Source organism: Cydia fagiglandana, chromosome 25 (genome assembly GCF_963556715.1).
Source record: "Cydia fagiglandana chromosome 25, ilCydFagi1.1, whole genome shotgun sequence".
In the NCBI taxonomy this organism is placed as follows: domain Eukaryota; kingdom Metazoa; phylum Arthropoda; class Insecta; order Lepidoptera; family Tortricidae; genus Cydia; species Cydia fagiglandana.
Genome location: NC_085956.1, coordinates 1739743 through 1755897, shown reverse-complemented (window position 1 = coordinate 1755897; position 16155 = coordinate 1739743). Strand labels below are relative to the sequence as shown.

Genomic DNA, 16155 nt, shown 5'->3' with positions numbered 1-16155 from the left:
ACCTGCAGAAGTCTGTATACTCTTACATTATACATCGTTTAATTTTTAAAGCTAATTTATCAAATATAATCCAAATATTGGCTTCATACCTGTGTTATAGTGTGTAGCTTTCAAATAGAGCTCGACGGCTAATCCTATTTTCTATTGTTAAGTAAAACCGCTCGTGCCACGTGCCACAACTACCTGCATAAAAAATACGTACTTCGGTTACTGAGTGCCGGCGAGTCGAACGCTAAAGAACCAGTCTCAAATGTGTCATCGAGATGCGTAACAAAGACGCGTTATCGGAAAGCGCACCTACACTGGTTTTTAGAGCGTTGGACTAGCCCGCGATCAGGTGCCAAGTAGAATTAATGAAGACCCTTTTTTGCAGGTAAGTAGCACGTGCGGTTTTACTTAACAATAGACAATGGGATTAGCCGTCGAGCTCTATTTGAAAGCTACACACTATAAAAGACCGTTACGTAGAGTCTGTTCTGTATTGGATCCCATACATTCCACGACTTATCTCTTTCCACACAGATGCTACTCTTTTCTGGAATGCCCCGAGAGTACAGTCAACAACAGAGCTATGAATACAGGCAAAGTGCCAAAAATATGTATACACGACCTTAATTCCTGTATTCATAGCTCTGTTGTTGACTGTACATACCTGGAGCTATATTCGAATTTAAAAATCTGTTTTTGATTTGTAATTACTTACGACGCATATGACTCGCATCAATGAGCAAAGGTGACATTCAGATGTCGACAACGTTGCTTCTTACTCAATTTATCATGGTATAATAATATACTCCGCCTGGTACTCTCTTCCCGTCTTTTCGTGGTCACGTGACTGACATAAGCTTACGTCATCATGCGACAGCGCTATATGATAATATGCGATAGCGCTATATATAGCGGCCATGTTATGGTGACGTAGGCTTGTGTCACTCTGGGAAGAGAAGACCATGTTTTATTAGACTATGACTAGAACGCATATCCCTCGCATCACAATGAGCAAAGTTGACAATTAGATGTCGACAACGTTGTTGCTTCTAGGTGACAGTCCATTTCCAACGACAGCTGCACTACTGTTCATTTTACTATGGACATTGACAATGACAGCGACGCGTTCAGTACCGGTAGTGCAGCTGCGATTAGAAATGGAATGTTACCATTAAGGTGACAGTCCATTTCCAACGACAGCTGCATTACTGTTCATTTTACTATGGACATTGACAATGACAGCGATGCGTTCAGTACCGGTAGTGCAGCTGCGGTTAGAAATGGAATGTTACCATTACTCAATTTATCAAGGAAATTGACAGATACAGCGGCGGCGTTATTTATTATTTATTATTATTTATTATTAATACACAGTACAGAGCTTAAATCTATACAGATCCCTGCAAAACTGTATTTACAGTTTGCCTGCAGGTAAGAGTCTCTACATACATGTATATTATTATACTTAATTATTATTTAATATGTATAAGCACTATAAGCACATAAGCACTTAAGTGACACTTGCACGCGTGCAATTGTCACTTAAGTGTTTGCAGTAGGTACAGTTTTAATGCGCTTTTGAATTTTTTCTTATTTGGTTCATGCCGAATATTCTCGGGTAGACTATTTAGGAAATACGGAAGTCTTTTCTTAAGAGTCCTGTCATCAAAATAGTTACTAACCCGGGGAACTTCAAATTTTCGCGCTGTTACTGTCCTTGTTTTGTGTAACACCTCCGCTGTAATGTCGCAACAGTAAAGCAACTGCAGTTTATTTTCGAATGTCACCTTAATGCTGGTGTGGATGCAGACGAGATACGGGATATCAAAATCCAATCAAATCGATATCAATTTTTAAGTTCGAATAGCCTCCTGCTTAGAAATCTAACACTATTCGTCATCGTCATCATGCTTATTCAAATCAAGTAAACGTATTTAACACTTAAAACACTATTTTCATAGCTTTTTGTGTACTTAACCCTTTATTACGCAATGTAGGTTAGAAATAATCAATCAATCAGACGCTCTTTTTACACTATAGCCCAATAAAGGGAATAAGTAGGCGTTTTCAGAAATAAATATTGAAAACCTGAATCTTTCACAGCTGGACGTTCTTTGGCTCATTCTACTCAGAATCGACAGCATTCTCCATCCCACCATTAAAAAAAGATATCCCAAAATGTCCATTCCATTACGTCACGTTTTATTTAGACCGAAAAAATTTCTCACTTGTATGTGCGTGACGCAGTGGAATGTACAATTTTCATACAAATTTTTGGGACATTTTATTTTATCATCATAATTGAATATGCTAGTGATTCTGAGTTGAAAGAACCCAAAAACACCGGGATCCGTGAGAATCTGGTTTTCGATATTTATTTCTGAAAACACCCAAGTATAATATTTTCAGGGTTCATGTTTGTTTTATACTTTTACCTTAAAGGGGCCCAATGATTAACAGTCCGCCGGATGGTATCTGCCTGTCAGTTGTTCGGAACTGACAAAATTTTGTTCTAACTGACAGACCGATACCGTCGGCGGACTGTTATAGTCGCACCAATAAAAGTCTGCAGCGGATATGATAGCCCACGCAGTGTAAGTGTTATTTATACGTCATAATTTCATAGAAGTTTGACGTTTAAAAGGACACTTGCACTGCGTGGGCTATCAAAATCGCTGCAGTCTTTTTACGGTCTGACTTTATAATCAGTGGGCCCCTTTAGCTTGAAGGTAGTGTGTTAACACTACCATGACTATTTTGTGCGCTATAAAGGGTTAATTTTTGTGACCTAACATTGAAAATTAAATTTGACTTGCTATGAAAAAAAAAGAATTTAAAACATTCTGTATATATACCGGAATTAAACACAATATACATGTTTGGTACATCGTTTGCCAAATTAAAACGGCAGATAGCTTGAGTCATTTGCTATCTTCTAATGCCTAGAAAAACAATATTGGTCGTGGTTTTTTTTTACTACTACGCAAGTAAAAATTAGAAATTCACGAAAAACTGTCATAGAAGTGAAACATTTTTCTTGTACCAAATTAATAATTTCTAGGCCTGAGAAGATCGCAATGACTCAACCCTCAACCTATCTGCCGTTTTAATTTGGCAAACGATGTACCAAACACCCTGTATACTATCGAAAATAAATGCTAATGATTTCATAGCTTTTGTCAAATTTATTTTATTAATCTAATTTAATAATTGTTGTTTGTATCCACAAACACCCGATTTCAAAAGGATTGAATTGAATTACGAAAAATAAATATATCGTAGAAAGGGGCTATTTGGGATGTAGGGCTAAATGAAACTCGTGTATTTAAAAAAATGCCGGACTCATAGCTGAAAAAATAACTGAACTTCAGCAATAAAGCAATTAATGTTACTCAATATCGTAAAACCGATTTTGTAACAGGTAACACATAGTTTGAACATAATATTTTTCATTTCTCATGCTCTGAAAGAGGGTCATTGTTGTTCTAAAGGGTGTGCAGAAAGTGATACGTTTCTGCACTAGAGCATTTTAGGTTCCAAGTACGATTTTTTTTACGATAAGCAATTGAAATTTGGGTATAAATGGATTTGTTATACAATTTCCATTCTGATATTTGACTCCCCATTCCATAGTTATTAATTGAAAGTACCCTCAAAAATAGTATAAAAATTTATACTTAGTCATGTTTTTACAAAACACATGCATTTTACTTTCCTCGTATTCGAAATGAAAAGTAGAGTGTGTAACTCCGGTTAAAGGCGTCATTTCATCTCTTGGTTAGCAATATACTATTGTTATTTTTATGCAAACATTATTTTGGTGTTTTCGAAGCAAAAAGCTTCCACGTCTGAAAAATTCCATCATCATTAAATCTTTTCGCTCAACATTTAAAATTTTTAATATAAAATATGTAACGTCACAGATACGACATTTTAAATTAGCCCCCTTTTCTAATGTATCTCAAATAGCCCCTTTTTACGGTATTTGGAAGTAGGTATTTACTTTTGTACTAACTTGCACCCAGTTTTGAATTTTGTTTTACCTATTTCGATACAAACAGCCGTATTCGAACAATGAGATACGTCCAATACTAGATATTGAAACGATATGGATTAGATATGTCAGTGTCAAACAAGTGTCAAAATTGACATTTCTTCAAACAAAAAAGTCACTTTTGACACTTGTTTGACACTGACATATCTATACCACATCGTTTCAATATCTATAGTATTTGACGTATCTCATTGTTCGAATATAGATGAAAATCAAAATATTAAATAATTTACTCTTTTTGAAATGGTATTGGTATTCGTTTATTAATAATATCTACTAATACGTGTATTAATTACAGATGCAACATGCTTATGTCGATTTTCGAGCTTATCGGGTGGAAGCAGTGTTGGATAGAGAGGTAAATGTGCGAAAGAGATAGCCCGTTATCGGTAACTGGTAGAAAATGGTACCGGAGTGGTAGAAAATGGTAGAAACCGTAAAATATTGGAATCTGTTTGATAGTTGCAGGCATGAAAATGGGAATAAAGTTATTTAAAGGGGTTTACCTTTTTGAAGGACATTTTCTAACAGTAGAATTTTCCATTTTACGAAATTATTATAATTATTCATTATTTTTGAATTGGTAGCCAATTCAATAATTAGCTACTAATAATATTACCAAAAAAGAGTTTAGGTATAATTTATTTATTTATTTATTTATAATATATAGGAGATTAATTTTTCACACTTAAAATTTCGGTTTGGTGGATAGTTTTATTTATTATTAGGTATTATTATTTATTTATTTTTCTTCTTAGGCTAGGTCATTTATAACATGAATATAAAAGTAAAATACAAAAACACATAAAAAACAACAAAAAATAAGTATAAACACATTATAAAAAATATAAACACATTATAAAATTAGGTATTTATTTTTACCCGTATTCTGACATATCGTAAAACGGAAACGATGACTCGTAGAAAATGTCCCGCAAAGAGATACTTAAATGTAACTTAAAAAAAGTTTTAAGAATGCGAATGGGGATTTTTTTTAAACAGGTATACCTACTTATAGGTAGTATTTTGGATTTTTTAACATAGCACACTATTAGAAAAGGGTAGAAAATACTTTTCTTATTTTGGGAAATATATTAAGGTAGTAAATGTATTTTTTTTAAACTGCAGTTATTCTTATAATATCGCATATTTGAAATGGTTTTCGTAGTTTCTTTAGAAACGGTATTAAAGTAGGTAAATGCATGTAGCATGATATAGTTTAAAAAGTTTTGTACATTCAAAGTTTAAATTTTTAAATGTATTTTGTGTATTTGTATAATTTTGCTCTGTTTTTCTCTTAATCTTCTGTCTCGTGTATTATTTCTTTACTTAAGTACATTATTTTTATTGTTCCTGTCTACTTTTTCGCACATTTTTCTTCTCGTTTACTTAAGTATGTAAAATAACATAGTTTATATCAAAACTAACACTTTAACCGCTGTAATATAAAAAAAATAAGGTAAGTGATATTTTCATTGCTTTTATTTTAAGTTTGAAATGTTTGAATTATATTTGTTTATAATATGTAGAGTTAGACCAAGAGAAGTCTGCAACGATTTAAATAGCACAATGCAGTGTTATTTATACCTACGTAATAATTTCATAGAAGTTTGACTTTTAAAATAACACTTGCACTGCGTGTGCTATCAAAATCGTTGCAGACTTGCCTTGGTCTAACTCTATTGGTATCTAAGCTTATTTATTAAGCTTGTATAATGTGAGTATCAAAATATTATTATTATTTAATTCGGAGCCTTGAGTTTCCTCTTGAATGTAGGTATTCTCAAAGTCGTATCATATTATATTATTATTACTATTTGGAGCCTGTCATGTCCCACTGCTGGGCAAAGGCCTCCCCAATTTCTCCACAAATCTCTGTCCAGTGCTATGTCTGTCCACTCTAGGAAGGAGTCTAGTTCATCCCGCCATCACCGGCAGGGTCTGTCAGATCCCCGATTTGAATTTTCGGGCTCCCACTCTGAAGTGATTTGGCCCCACAACTCATTCGGCATTCGGTGACCAGCCCAGTCCCAATTTAGCTTGGCCGCCTTCCGAGCTACATCGACGATTTGGGTCTTGGAGCGTAGCGTGGTGTTCCGGACTCGATCCACCAATTTGACGCCTAATATGCTACGCTCCATGGCTCGTTGCCAATAGTAAAAAAATAAGTGCATTGATTGATTTATTGAATAGTATCATAATAAGATCAAAATCGTAACAATGTGAAAAATCTGAATCGTTCTCCATATGACGGTATCAAAAACAATGGATAGTATAGAGGGGTCCTGTCATTGTCAATTTTGTAGTCACGGTACATTTACTGCCATCTATCGACACACGATTAAAACTTAAAATAAAATTGAAAATGTATAAATTAATTAAAATATGTTTACGGATAAATGATTCTTAATTTTTATTGTTCCATACTAACCCATGTTCTTTCACTAATATGTGTTAAAATTGTTAAATACCAAATGGTGTCGTTAACGCCATCTAGCCGAGAATAGGCCAAAGGTAATGGCGCCATCTATTCGAGAATGACTTTTTCTTGGCCGTCCGAGGCACGTTTTTTTCTTAGACTTTATTTATCTTATACGGAGTTATATATATCTCTGACGGTATGGTTACTGACAGTAACGTTTTCCATAAGATACGGTTACGTAAAGAAAATTGGATAATTCGAGTCTTTGTTTATGTTCTTCTGGAGTTATTAGTCAATTGTTTTTATCGATGTCAGGATACATAGGTTATGTCAACATTACTATGGTACATTATTATGGTTTAAATAAATAAATAAATAAATAAATAAATTACAGTGATTGAAGTTACATCAGTACGGATATGATGGTCGTTCTTGTCTGCGTGACAGCGTGATAAAACGGTGTCCGTCACTTTATATCCCACGGCACGGTGTTAAAAAGTGACAGTTATTTTATCCCGTGGATAAAGATGGATAAACATTATTAAATTGCACAACGGGACTTAATCGCGTATTTAAGTTTTAAGATTAACTCCGACGTTTCGAGGACTGCGTTGTCCCCGTGGTCTCGGAGAAGACTCCGTCGACGTTGTAGGTAAATCTTAAAACTTAAATACGCGATTAAGTCCCGTTGTGCAATTTAATAATGTTTAATAATCGTGAAAGTTTCAATCAAGATGGATAAAGGATGACTTACGTTAAGCCTCCTCCAGACTATGCGCGCGAATCGCGGGCGAAGCCGCGAACGCGAGTGTGGATGTGGAGTCGATTTCGCTGTCTGCGAAAATTGACGCCACACTCGCGTTCGTGGCTTCGCGCCGCGATTCGCGCACGAGGGTGGAGGAGGCTTTAGACCGGGCCGTGTCCGGGCCGGAGCTTCCGGCGCTTACTTTTCTATGACATGACAGGCGATCACGTGATGCTTTCCGTAGAAAAGGATGCACCGGAAGCTCTGGCCCGGACACGGCCCGGTCTAACGTGAGTCATCCTTAAAGCTATCCGGCTGGAGTTATTAAGTATAGCTATTGTTTTTATCGATGTCAGGTTACATAGGTTATGTCACTTATGTCAACATTACAGTGATGAGAGATTGAAGTTACAAGATACAAGTTATGTGGTGATGTTACAACAGTCGGTGCGATTCGGGAAATGAGTTAGAGATTAACTAGATACGATATAGCAAAGTTGTGATATCCATATCCCACGGGTACCTAAAGGTGCCTTATGGCGGTTGGCGCTTATGCTATTATTAACGCCGCTCCAATTATTGCGGCGCTATGTGACGTAAGCGCCAGCCGCCATAGGGTACCTTTTGCCGTGGAACGTCACATATTTTTACTATATCGTATCTAGTTAATCTCTGGTTCATTTCCCGCGTCAGCTGTTTAACAACAAAAATTTTTTTGCAAATAGGCGCGGAAAAAAGGTTGGACACTTAATACGACACGACCACTTCTTTAAAACTATCCTGGAGGGGCGGATAGGGCGCAAGCGGGGAAGAGGAACACCCAGACGCAGCTTTTTGGAGCAAGTGAAAGAAAAAGTAGGGATCGTGTCGTATCAAAAAGTCAAAGAGCTGGCGAGAGGGAAAGCTGGAAGATACTCCAGCGACAAGAGAATAACTATTAAGTTAATGATGATGACAATATTATAATTTCTTTAAGGAACAGTATCATAATACACACTACATTTATGAGTAGGTACCAGTCATAGACTAGGAATCCCAGACCGAGTTTAGACCAATTATTTCATGCAACCGATGATGCCAAAAATGCGGGGGTGCGCGGGACGAGGTGAGCGAAGTCCCGTGCCGTGATTGGTCCGTTCAAAGACACGGACGTCACACAAAGACACTTTCGACTCGTACATGGAGTAAAATTACCGTATGCGTGGCAGAGGGGGGTAGCGCGACTATGCTCAGTCTGGAGGATGTTTTGTCTGCGGTACCAGTCTAAATATCGTTACTAAAACGTTTCCCACCCCAGTGTAACGCTACTACGCCTTTATGTTATATCACACTGTAATATAAGGCAGCGATTACACAGATTAGTTTCACATATCATTAATTCTCACTAAAAAGGCGCGTCCACACGAAAGGGCATGTTACATCATGTTACTTTTACAACATATAAACCTAGTTTAAAACAATTAGGGGAATATCTACCTTATGGGTAGAGATTACGATTGCTTTTTGGTTGTATATGGATTTATGAAGCGTTAGTAAATGTTATGTTCCAATAAGTATGTGGGTGCTATTCAAGGATTAGAAATAATGATTTAATAAGTTAACATTTCTTCAGAACTGTTTTCACTTGGTGTTAAGTGTTAATTTAGCCTCCTATGTCAGGGGTGCGAAACTCCTGAGATCGGTCAAACTCGGCTCCGCTCGGCTCAGCATTGCTCCGAGCAATTATTAGGGTTGGCACCACTTGACTACCTTCTGCGTGCACGACCACAGATAAGATAATCACTTGAATTTTGACAACCCTAAATAGCCGAAAGGTATAGTGTCATATATTAGAAAGGGATAGCATGATTCGACCCTGAACCGCTGTCAAACTTCGGTTTTGTAGGAAGCTTCCTTTCTGTACGGTAGTACTATTATTTATTCTGTGCCTATGTCCCTGCGTACAATTTTTCGTACACATTCCAAAATCTATTTTGAACTTTTATTGTGTAACTAAGAAATTTTTCATTTAGCCTTGACCGGTCGGATAGAAAAAAAAACCAAATGATACACATCAGGTTAGGTGTAGGGCGGGGGGTAGCCAAAAACCTCACCAAACATCACCAAGGGGGGGGGGGATCAAAAAGTAGCCGAAAACACCTCGCGTGATTTGTGCACAACCCCTTTGCTGCCAATCACGTAAAAATAGTCGCTGTACATAGACTAGGAATCCTCTAGACGGAGTTTAGAGCAATTATTTAATGAAACCGATGCTGCCAAAAATCCTGGGGTGCGGGGGACGAGGTGAGCGAGGTCCCGTGCCGTGATTGGTCCGTTCAAAGACACGGACGTCACACAAAGACACTTTCGATTCGAAAATGGAGTAAAACTACCGTATATTTGTGGCAGAGGGGGTAGAGCTACTATGCTCAGTCTGGAAGATGTGTTGTCTGTGTCGCTGTATAACCAGGCGTAGCTCACTCCGCGATTTCGTCGCTTTGCTACAGGTAGCTAAAAGTCCATCCGTACGACCCCAATTTTGGGGTTTCCCATAAGCGGCGCGTGGCGCTGTCGCCACCTAGCGGCCATATCTGTGCTGATCGTGACAGACGCGTTTTGTTAGAGAGTGAGTCTTCTGTACTATTATTTATTCTGTGGTATACCTTTATCTCCCTATCATTCCAGATGCGGTGGCTCTCTCATCTCCCGCCGCCACGTCGTCACGGCCGGGCACTGCGTGGCGCGCGCTCAGCCGCGTCACGTCCGCGTCACGCTCGGCGACTACGTCATCAACTCGGCCGCTGAACCGCTCCCTGCGTACACGTTTGGTGTGCGCGGCATCAAAGTGCACCCACTGTTCAAGTTCACGCCGCAAGCGGATAGATTTGACGTGGCGGTGTTGACGTTGGATAGGAATGTGCATTACATGCCGCATATAGGTCAGTATTTTGCTTACAAACGTTTAATAACTATGTCGCTAAAGTCGGACCAAGCTAACTCTGTATATCATGTAATGACAAAGTATGTCAATGTCATTATTAACGTTAAATTTGACAAATTTATATAAACATATTAGTAAAATTGTCCTATAGAAATAGAAATTTATTTTGTACCTACTATATTTTAATGTTATCAAATTGACATGTAATAACTATGAATTAGGGTAACATTCCATTTCCAACGACAGCTGCACTACTTACTGTCAATTTTACTATGGAAATTGACAATGACAGCGACGCGTTCAGTACCGGTAGTGCAGCTGCGGTTAGAAATGGAATGTTACCATTATTGTTACTATACTATTATGAATATGTACTTATCTCACAGCTAAATGCTACAGAAATTAAACTCCACTGTTTCTTTTCCAGCACCAATCTGCCTGCCAGAGCGCGGCAGTGACTTCCTAGGCCAGTACGGCTGGGCGGCCGGCTGGGGCGCCCTGAGCCCCGGGTCGCGGCTCCGACCCCGGACGTTACAAGCTGTAGATGTGCCCGTGCTTGATAACAGAGTGTGCGAGCGGTGGCACCGAGCTAATGGTAATGAAATAGAATAAGTTTTTCCAGCACCAGTCTGCCTGCCAGAGCGCGGCAGTGACTTCCTAGGCCAGTACGGCTGGGCGGCCGGCTGGGGCGCCCTGAGCCCCGGGTCACGGCTCCGACCCCGGACGTTACAAGCTGTAGATGTGCCCGTGCTTGATAACAGAGTGTGCGAGCGGTGGCACCGAGCTAATGGTAATGAAATAGAATAAGTTTTTCCAGCACCAATCTGCCTGCCGGAGCGCGGCAGTGACTTCCTAGGCCAGTATGGCTGGGCGGCCGGCTGGGGCGCCCTGAGCCCCGGGTCGCGGCTCCGACCCCGGACGTTACAAGCTGTAGATGTGCCCGTGCTTGATAACAGAGTGTGCGAGCGGTGGCACCGAGCTAATGGTAATGAAATAGAATAAGTTTTTCCAGCACCAATCTGCCTGCCAGAGCGCGGCAGTGACTTCCTAGGCCAGTACGGCTGGGCGGCCGGCTGGGGCGCCCTGAGCCCCGGGTCACGGCTCCGACCCCGGACGTTACAAGCTGTAGATGTGCCCGTGCTTGATAACAGAGTGTGCGAGCGGTGGCACCGAGCTAATGGTAATGAAATAGAATAAGTTTTTCCAACACCAATCTGCCTGCCGGAGCGCGGCAGTGACTTCCTAGGCCAGTATGGCTGGGCGGCCGGCTGGGGCGCCCTGAGCCCCGGGTCGCGGCTCCGACCCCGGACGTTACAAGCTGTAGATGTGCCCGTGCTTGATAACAGAGTGTGCGAGCGGTGGCACCGAGCTAATGGTAATGAAATAGAATAAGTTTTTCCAGCACCAATCTGCCTGCCAGAGCGCGGCAGTGACTTCCTAGGCCAGTACGGCTGGGCGGCCGGTTGGGGCGCCCTGAGCCCCGGGTCGCGGCTCCGACCCCGGACGTTACAAGCTGTAGATGTGCCCGTGCTTGATAACAGAGTGTGCGAGCGGTGGCACCGAGCTAATGGTAATGAAATAGAATAAGTTTTTCCAGCACCAATCTGCCTGCCGGAGCGCGGCAGTGACTTCCTAGGCCAGTATGGCTGGGCGGCCGGTTGGGGCGCCCTAAGCCCCGGGTCACGGCTCCGACCCCGGACGTTACAAGCTGTACATGTGCCCGTGCTTGATAACAGAGTGTGCGAGCGGTGGCACCGAGCTAATGGTAATGAAATAGAATAAGTTTTTCCAGCACCAATCTGCCTGCCAGAGCGCGGCAGTGACTTCCTAGGCCAGTACGGCTGGGCGGCCGGTTGGGGCGCCCTGAGCCCCGGGTCGCGGCTCCGACCCCGGACGTTACAAGCTGTAGATGTGCCCGTGCTTGATAACAGAGTGTGCGAGCGGTGGCACCGAGCTAATGGTAATGAAATAGAATAAGTTTTTCCAGCACCAATCTGCCTGCCGGAGCGCGGCAGTGACTTCCTAGGCCAGTACGGCTGGGCGGCCGGTTGGGGCGCCCTGAGCCCCGGGTTGCGGCTCCGACCCCGGACGTTACAAGCTGTACATGTGCCCGTGCTTGATAACAGAGTGTGCGAGCGGTGGCACCGAGCTAATGGTAATGAAATAGAATAAGTTTTTGAGTGTTTTATTTTTACCCATGTTCTATATTTACCAATTTACCCCACCTGACCCTAAAAGCCCATCAACGTGCCCACTAGCGCCACTGCAAAATAATCATGATTATCTATTTAAATTTAACGAAAGATATTTAAAATACGAGGCCGCTAGGGCCGCGACGTACTGTAACTATTTTGAATTAAAGTACCTTTTGAATACATCAGACTAGTTTTTATGTTGCTGATTGTTTATATCAGATTCGTCGATCTATGAACTCAAAACAAAAACGGCCGTTTTAACTTTGGACGCATAGATTGATGACGAATGCAGGCAAAATAAACTAGTCTGATATATTCAAAAGGTACTTAAATACAAAATACAGTAGGTAGCGGCCCATTTTTAAATATCTTTCGTTAAATTTAAATAGTTACGATTATTTAGCATGTGGCACAGAATAGGTAAGTAATAGTATTATCATAGCAGTGGTGCTAATGTGCACTTTGATGGGCTCCTAAGACTTTTTGAATTTAGAGGAAACGAACGGGTCGAGAACGGGGAACTGGAACCGATATAACATGAATTACATGAATCTACGAGTAGTATAACTGGATCAGGCATGAGGAGGGGGGGGGGGGGGGGGGTTAAATGACCGAACGGTATAGTCTTATGTATCTTTCAGTGGGAGTAGCTGAGCAAGCGCTATTATTGTTTGTCCTTGTCAGTCTCACATTTTTTTTATTCTCCACCGTAAATTTAGTATATATGTATAATGGTGGGCAACGTATGTTCTGTCCCTCACGGATGCACGCGTATAGCACATCTATAGGGACCGTGCGCGTTGGAGAGTCTGCCATCTTGTGGCCTGAATCGGAAACATATGTGCACATGTACATTGTCAAAGCAAGTGCTACCATCTACCGTTCTCCTCGGTACGTTTCCTTGTGCATAGTAGGCTCCGCCATCTTGTGGGCTACATCGGAAGCATTACACTTCACACCTCGCGCCAAAAATCTGACGGCTCCTATGCTGCCCCCTATAGTTCATGCACGGGGCCTCACATCTTATAGATCCTACCATCTATGCGATATTACGATGTTTATATCCAAAACATAGTCAAATATCCTGTTGCATATTTTTTGTATGCAAACCACTTGCTAATCAAAAACCGTCTCTATTTCCAGGCATTAACGTCGTAATTTACCCAGAGATGCTCTGCGCTGGCTACCGCGGCGGCGGCAAAGATAGTTGCCAAGGTGACAGCGGCGGCCCTTTGATGTTAGAGCGAGCCGGCAGATGGTACCTCATTGGTGTTGTCTCAGCTGGCTACTCGTGCGCAAGCCGCGGACAGCCGGGGATCTATCATAGGGTCGCGCATACGGTGGATTGGATCAGTCATGCGACAACCCTGTCTTAGGGGCTCTACACACTGATAATTGCTTGCGATTTGAGTTACAGACTTAGTGCAATAATCCTTCACCATCGTATTTTCACGGCACGGACGGACGGACGTGATATTATAGTTGGTCAAGCAGATGTTGTCAGTAGAAAAAGACGCGAAATTAAAATTTTCTATGGGAAGATATCCCTTTGAAATTATTTATATTTTGAAAAATGTAGGCGTTTTTCAAATTTGCCGCCTTTTTCTACTGACAAGATCTGCTTGACCAAGTATATTATGTGGACGAGTCAGTCTCAGAACAAGAAGTAAAATACGATGGCAAAAGCATTATGCACTACATCACATTGCGGCATTTTTGCCCTCCTAAGCTAGAAGGTAGTTATTTAAAAAACAAATGAGTATGAAAATTCAACTATCAGATTTTTTAATTAAAAGCAGTATTTTAAATGGATATTAATGTACTTTAAATTAATGTAATTTACATTTTTAATGAAAATGTATGTACTGTATATTAATTTTCATTTAAAATACTGCTTTTAAGCTTTGCCTTTAAGATTTTTTGTGTTTAAAATACTGCTTTTTAGCTTAGCAGGGCAAAATTTGATGAATTTGAACTCAGCCGGCAATTATCTAAAATCGCATGCGATAAGTTGTAAGGTCTGTAGAGGCCTGGTGTACACTGTGTACAGTTCAAAATTGGAATAGACTTTGAAGTAGGGTTGTGCCTCAGTGAAAGCTTAACATGCGCCTCTTGCACCATCCCACTAACCCGGCGTTAAACGGTTAAACCGGCCCCTATTTCACCAACGTGACAGGTGCGACAATTCGACAAGTCTCATTGTTGCTGACGTCACAGGCATCCATGGGCTACGGTTATCGCTTACCATCGGGCGGACCGTATTCCTGTTTGTCACCATCATTGTATTCTTTTAAAAAAGCTTTATTATATCGGCAAAAAACAGGTATTTCTCTTGTGATGTTTATGATGATAATGATGACAATAGTCACAAGATTTCAAAGAACTTTCGGTAATTCTTGACAGCAAATGAGTTCTGTGTCGGAATTTCGTGACAATTGTCGTATTTCTTGTGACAATTGTCATTAGCTTCGCAAAATGAGTACTTATTTACTGGCGATATAGTGGAGTTTTTTTTTTAAATTAACATGTTGGTGGCAAACAACCACACCGCCCGTCTGATGGTAAGCGGTTACCGTAGCCTATGGAGGCCTGTGACGTCAGTAACAGTGATGTCGACAAATGCGACATTTGTCACGTTGGTGAAATAGGGCCCTGGAGTTACCATGGTTACCAGTACAATTTGACACTGGGTTAACGTTTTAACCGGTTAACCCCGGGTTAGTGGGATGGTGCAAGTGGCCCTTAGCAATTACGGTACTTGACGATTTTTGTGTGATTTGAAATGATCGGAACTAATGGACAGACAATTAATAATTAACAATACAAAATACATACTGAGAATGCGATGCGGTAAAAGCGAGTAGGTTTGCACTAGACGCCGATGCTATATGTACGTTAGTGTGGGGTGACCCTTAGTAAGCCGAATCTTGAGAGCCTCCCCACACTAGCATCTCCCAAGCTTCAGCGTCCATAGACCGACCGCTTAACCTTTTGGACCCCAATGACCGATATATATGCACCGCAGGTTCAATGCCAAAGACTGATTAATCGGTCATAGACCACAGAGCAACATAAACCTACGTGCATATGGATAAAGTTCAATTTCAATTTCGACACTTCGGTGACGTGGCATCCGCGTGGCACGTTTTGTGTTTGACACTACACGGCATCGAAAAGGTTAAATGAGTCCTCGCCTGCGCGGTACGGGGGCGACGGGGAAGGACGACTAAGGGCGGCGGGGAAGGTGCGGGCGGGGGACGGCGCCCGAGGCGAGGCTAGAACTCATTTAATGGCTCCTCTACACGATGGGCCAACGCCGGCCACTGCAAGGGACGCAGCCATGCGGTAGAATGAGATAGCAATATCACTTGCTCCCTCTAACGCATAAATGCGTCCCTTGGAGTGGCTGGCGTTGGCCCACCATGTAGAGGAGCCCTAAGCGGTCTGTCTATAGTTAGCACTATGAAAAATGGCGTCGCTGCGCAGTTGCACGAACGCTGCGTCGAGCAGCAGCTATAGAGTTCACTAGAAATAGTAGCTTGTGTTACAAGGGATCAAATATATTTCCGTCAAGGGCGTACATTGAATCCTGAATGAAGCGATGGATTGGAATCCTGAGTGTAATGAGGGATTCAAGCGTTAACGCCCAAGACGAAATAATTTTGATACCGTGTGACACATACTGCTTTTCACATCAACTATGAGGAACATAAAAAAATCTTAGTGTTGACACAATTATTATGTTTCAAAATATTATTTAAACTAAAAAAAGAATGCGAAAAATAACAAAAACAGTGTCCTTGAACAAAAAAGTGCCACTTTGATCCCACC

General features: G+C 41.2%; 1 protein-coding gene across 1 annotated transcript in view; it reads left to right on the top strand.

The window, feature by feature from the left end:
• The window catches only part of LOC134677139 (proclotting enzyme), an 82495-nt gene extending 67489 nt beyond the window's left edge, over positions 1–15006 (top strand). Inside the window, exons 4-7 of the mRNA XM_063535598.1 lie at positions 4341–4400; positions 9874–10127; positions 10557–10724; positions 13468–15006. Coding sequence (XP_063391668.1) covers positions 4341–4400; positions 9874–10127; positions 10557–10724; positions 13468–13700 — 715 coding nt within the window. The 3' untranslated portion in view covers positions 13701–15006. The remainder of the gene's footprint in view (positions 1–4340; positions 4401–9873; positions 10128–10556; positions 10725–13467) is intronic.
• The last annotated feature ends 1149 nt before the right edge of the window (positions 15007–16155 follow it).